The sequence below is a fragment of the Limulus polyphemus genome, unplaced genomic scaffold (genome assembly GCF_000517525.1).
Source record: "Limulus polyphemus unplaced genomic scaffold, Limulus_polyphemus-2.1.2 Scaffold305, whole genome shotgun sequence".
Taxonomy (NCBI): domain Eukaryota; kingdom Metazoa; phylum Arthropoda; class Merostomata; order Xiphosura; family Limulidae; genus Limulus; species Limulus polyphemus.
In genome coordinates, this window is record NW_013665915.1 from 270,436 (window position 1) to 276,203 (window position 5,768).

General features: G+C 33.1%; 1 protein-coding gene across 1 annotated transcript in view; it reads left to right on the forward strand.

Moving 5' to 3' along the window:
• Positions 1-939: 939 nt before the first annotated feature.
• The window catches only part of LOC106457228, a 29,809-nt gene continuing 24,980 nt past the window's right edge, over positions 940-5,768 (forward strand). The window contains exons 1-2 of the mRNA XM_013916622.2: positions 940-1,133; positions 3,168-3,208. Of these exons, the coding sequence (XP_013772076.1) occupies positions 3,173-3,208 (36 nt within the window). The 5' untranslated portion in view covers positions 940-1,133; positions 3,168-3,172. The remainder of the gene's footprint in view (positions 1,134-3,167; positions 3,209-5,768) is intronic.

A 5,768-nucleotide genomic window follows, 5' to 3' on the forward strand; every position in this document is an offset into this window, starting at 1 on the left:
TAATTGTAAATATAAAATTATATCTATCCGGTTTTGTCGCATAATAACCACTTTCCTTAAACATAAATATCTAGATAAAAATTCAAACATTTCACTCTTGTTTCTTTCTTTCTGTACAAGTCAATCTATGAAATTTACATTTCTATATATCTGTTTAGGCTTAGTGATACAGCAAGATCACGCACATTTCCTTAATTGTGAGTTTTAATATTTTTATTTTGTTTTAAAGTTTTTAATGATCCTGTGAAATGGCGCATCTTTGTCATTATCTAAAGTTACACTGTCGGAGCTGTTTAATTAATGAGTTTCTTTGGTCAAAATGTGTTTTAAGGAAGGAATATGGAAAGCTTTTCGTATACATGGTTATAATGATGTTATCTTCTTCCATGATCATTAAATCTACAACAATGCTTGTTCCATAAGAAAGGTATTCATTCTTTAATTCGTTCATTAAGCGTATTAGATAGAATGTTTAATATGTGTACTTTTATTGTTCTATTTTTGTTATATTTTTTTACATTGTTAGTTTAGGATATGGAAGTAAGAGGTATTATTGGGCTTACAGCCAAAAACATTGTTTTCAGTGAGGACATACCAACTGGCGAAATAATACATTCCAATTTTTATTAGTCAAAACGTAAGGAAATTATATATAATTAGGTATATTCATTACCGGGTTTTGATCTTATTAGACAGCTTGCTCTGATCAGGATCTAATTTAATATACGAATATCATTTTCCATTAGCTATATTCACATTCAAGTGTAGTGTGGTCAAATCGTAGCTATGCCAAATGAGACTAAAGATAATAAAAATACACAGGTATCAAATAAGCTCTCACTTTCGAAAGCGAGTTTTCACCTGGTCACGTGACGGGGTGGTCCGTATAAAACGAGAACAGACAACTGTGAAGTAAGTAGAGGAACAAGTTTTGAGTCAGAACGAGGAGGAATAAAGGAACAGGTGGGAGTCGGGCCTATTGAGCTGTGCACTTATTGCTGTGTATAGTGAAGTAAAACGTTTCCACACATCTTGTGCAGTGTGCCGTGTCACAATTATTTCCTTAGGTTTCAACAGAGAGCTTCTTCAACATTTCTTGTTCGCTAAGCTTACGGAATTATCGCAGTACTGAGGTAAGATGAAAAATTTATATAATAAATTATCTTAACTACACGTTTTATGAACGTGTCTTACAACAGTGTCTGACGTCACAGTTAAACTGTGCCTTTCTTTTAAATTAAATCGCAGCTTAACATGTTTCAAACATGTTTCATTCGCGTTCCGTTTATAGTTAAGCACAAAGTTTCACAATGAGCTATCTGTGCTGGGCCAACCACGGGTATCGAAACCATATTTCTAGCGTTATAAGTCCGCAGACATACCGCTGGGGGCACCATTCAATAACTTAACATGTATTTTATTTAACCCCTGTCATATTTCTGTGTATATTTATAATAAACTAGTGTTTATAAAACTTTTTCTTCGACTCAACGAACAGAAACAAACGTTTCGAGATAACAATCGAAAGGCTGAACTGAACAAAGCAAACAATATAACGGACATGGACAAATTTCAAACGGAAATACTGCTTTTGAATCGTGCTACAGGAAAATTTTGCGTGACGTTACATTTCCGAAGTTTATAGAAAACAGTATTTTAAAGATTCGTCAGTTAACCGCACTAATCTTTCGTTTATTTGATTCTTCAGTTTAACTTGGTTTTTTGCAATACTAAAATCAGTTAACCATAAGTGTGTGAAAGTTCAATTTTTGTGAAACAATTTCACACGTTTAACTCACACCACTCTTATGAATAACGTATAACATAAAAACTATATCGCGATGATGATGTAACTATTGAAGTAGCTACGTTTTATTACATCTTGTATAGTCCCCTCTCCCCAGTGGCATAGCGGTAATTCTGAAGGCTTATAACGTTAAAAAACGGATTTCGATACCCGTGGTGGGCACAGCACAGATAGCCCACTGTTTAGCTTTGTATTTAACTACAAACAAACAGCTCGTATATGAAATGGAAATACTGATTTCTAAACTTTCTTGTAACGTTTACTCACCTTTGAGGATTTTTCTTTGGATAACCTGGTTACATAGTTTGCTTTCCTTCTACGTCACCCTTCACTTCAGAAATTATGTGAGCAGAATTAAATACAAGAATATATTTTTTATCAAATGGAAACTAATATTGCTTAACATTCTTTTAGATGTATTTTCTTCCAACTATGTGTATGAGTGCTACACAGATTAGATGTTATGTAAAAGAGCCGTTAACTAGAAGTCACTCGGAATTTAAATTTTCCACATTAAACCAGACGCTAGGACTATACATTTGGAGTATTTGAATAAATACTTTACCCACACGTTTTATGCTCTAATATTAACTTTCAACTTTATGACACCTTGTGCAAGTTTATGTTTTAGTGTAAGTTAAGTAGAAATGTATTGAAATATATAAATTTCAGCACTCTAGGTGACAAAATTTCGGGTCTAAAAATTTTATATAATGCATTGTATTTGATTAGAGAGAAAATATTAATGTTTAAAAAAAATTCCCTTTATTGCTTATTTAAAAACAGTATAAACCATTTAGGTGGTCTAAAATACGGAAAGTGGGGTATTCTTTATTGAAATTATTGCGAATTTTAACTCTATTTCGATAATACTATGTGGTCTAGAATGTCGCAATGGTCTGCGTGTAATAAATATTTATTTATTACTACTGTTGTTTACCTTCCTAGGCTAATATCAAATTCCTGATATTTTGATATTTTCCCACTGGTGAAAATATATTAACCTTATATGTCTCTGTGCTGATTATATATTGAGTTAAGAAGTTCTGTAGTTATTTAATTGTCCAAGTGTTTGTAGAATGTTTAGTTTGCGATTATCTAATATTACAGTAAGAGAGACGAATGAATGACTAATGTTGGGAACATAAATTAAATAACTTCTACTTAAAAGTTTACTTTGTAATTTAGTTTATTGTTTAACCCAAAGATCTACGTTATGACCCATATAAATCTGAACTTGGAAGTTTTGAGTTCCTAGATATATCACAGTGACTCGGCCGAGTACAGGTGTAAATTAGAATAGTTAAGCCTACATATCTACGTTCTTAATCTAATCTACATTTTTTATTCTTCTTCACAGAAAGCATGGAAGCCTACTGGATACCGTTGTATGTTTGCTTGGTAAGTTTCAGTTTTCTCCTCGGATTACGCGTTTCTTTTGTGTTGTTCGAATATGATTGATAAAATATGTCGTTTCGGTATGGATCTATTATTATTGCCAGATATCCAGTCTGCTGTATTACCCTATATAACGTAATTTATTTGGGTCAGTTTCTTTACTGGTATAGTTTCGTTCGGTTAGCAGGCCAAAGAATTTTACAATGGCGTTCACAAAGTGTTTTTCAGTGGCTCATAAGTTTTCTGGGTGAATTGAACAAATGTTTCAATGTAGTTTTGGTCTGTAATAGTCTGCATAAACAAACACATAAGTTAAACTAAAACCTCAAAGTTAATTATTTTTTCGGATCTGATTTCGAATCAGTGCTGACATCACCAAGACATCGATAAGAGACTGTGCAAGAGAGCGCGTGCATTATCTTGTCAGATACAATTCATAAACGTCATATCTTAAGCTTAATATCCCCAAAAATTGTTATAACAATGAATATTTAGAAGTTTCATCAAGATATTAACCGAACTGTTTTACAGATATATATATGTTTATAAAATACTTTTAACATCATTGACAAAACTTCGCTTTGCGTAAATTTAGTTTGGTGCTTATAAATCATCAGAAGTCATGCCAAACGTGTAACATGTCTTTATTATATATGCTTTCATTGGATGCGGGAACTTCCACATTTTCTTTATTTATGTTGATGTTAGGGTCGCCTAGTTTGGAGAGTATTTGGCCGCCAAGATGAGAGGTTCTGAAGTGATACATTCTAAACATACTATATTTTATGGTCAGAAACAGCGTAATTAGTTAAAGGGTTCGGATAATTTTTTGCCTCTTCTTGGAATTTATTTTAAATTCACCGTCCTTCTTTATTATATTGAACCGTAGCCTTTTTAATACCAAATAAAAAATCAGAACGGGCAAGATACAAGAAAATGAAATCTTAAATGTGTTATTTTATGTGGGTTGCTCTTCTACTAGTCTTTCAGATGGCTTAAGTTTCATAGATTTCTTGGACAGAGAACTTACACAGATTTACTTCTAAGATAGAGATCGTGCACTGATTGTTCTGAAAAGTAATCTTATACACATTTCTAGGACAATAATGATACCTTTTTGTTATATATTGGCTACTGGTACATATATCTTAGAGATCATAGGAAAAGTATTGACAAAGTTACGTTTAGAATTACAATACGAATAAGTGGATATATTCGTTACATTAAAAATTATATGAATGCCTCATGACATCGTCTGTTGTCTGTTCCTTTTCTTGTGCCGTCTCATGACATCGTCTATTGTCTGTTCCTTTTCCTGTGCCGGGCATGGCCAAGTGGTTAGCTTGATTGGACTGTGAATCCGAGGATTCATGGTACATGTCCCTTTGCCATAACAACAACGCCTTCCAAACTAAGGGGCTGTGGTTGCGCTACACGAGTGACGTTCAAGTCTCACTGTTCGGTCAGATAAGAGTGGCCGTTGATGATACTGCTGAGGAGCTGCCTTTCCTCGATACCCTTTTGTAACTTTCTTTGCACGAGAGTTCTGAAACAATTTAAAAACATCATTACTTCTTTGACTGAATATGCTACACATAGAAAAAAAAAGTTAGATTATTGAAACATCTGCGTAGATATACTCTAACTATCCTTTTGCTTTGATACTAGTGGCGTGCTTTTGGAAATCGGCAAAGCAACTAACTGATAGCAAGATTAGCTTAGCAGGTCAAAACTTCTTCATCCCCTATACCGATTTCGAGGACAAAGATACACGAGTGCCTGCAGACTCCAATACATTCACCAGTTCAGGTTTTGAGGACAAACAGGACACGTCAGAACTGTGTTTTATCTGATGAACTAAGACAGATTGTTACTTAAACTGTTCGAACTCAAGCCATTACGACTGATCTAGTATAGAGTAGCAACTTCAGGCTAACTATTTTCCCGCGAAAAAGGGTATCACAGTAATCAATATTATATCTTCGGTGTTTACGGTGGTTGATTTAAGAAATAGACAAAACTAACTAAACGTGAACAACATATTCAGGTTAAGTAGTAAAGGCAAAAATTAAGGTTGTCTACAGAAAAAGTGTAGATAGCCATGAGCACAAGTTATAACAGTACGATGTTTGGTTTAGCAATATGTAGATCTAAAACTTTTACATATTGAATAGCAGTGTCAAAAACTAAATAGAAACATCTAACCAAACAGTTTAGTTTAATTTTAATGCCTTTCATTCGTTATTCAGTATTATATTACACACCCAGTGGATGCCACACATGTTTTGAAACATGGTATACTATAATATATATTCCATTTATTTTATTCAGTTGTTAAAAGGTAAACATATCTGTTAGTTGAATGTACCGTATTTTTTTGGAATATAAGACGCACCCTTATTTTGAAGGCAAAGTTTTGGGGAAAAAAAGCTACAGTCGCATTTGAAAGATTTTTATTGAACAAAAGTTCAATTTGATACTTTAAAAATTAGTATATATTGTTCTAAACACAAAAGAGCTCAAAATAAGAAAATACCATAAATCAAAAAAAGGTTTACCGTTA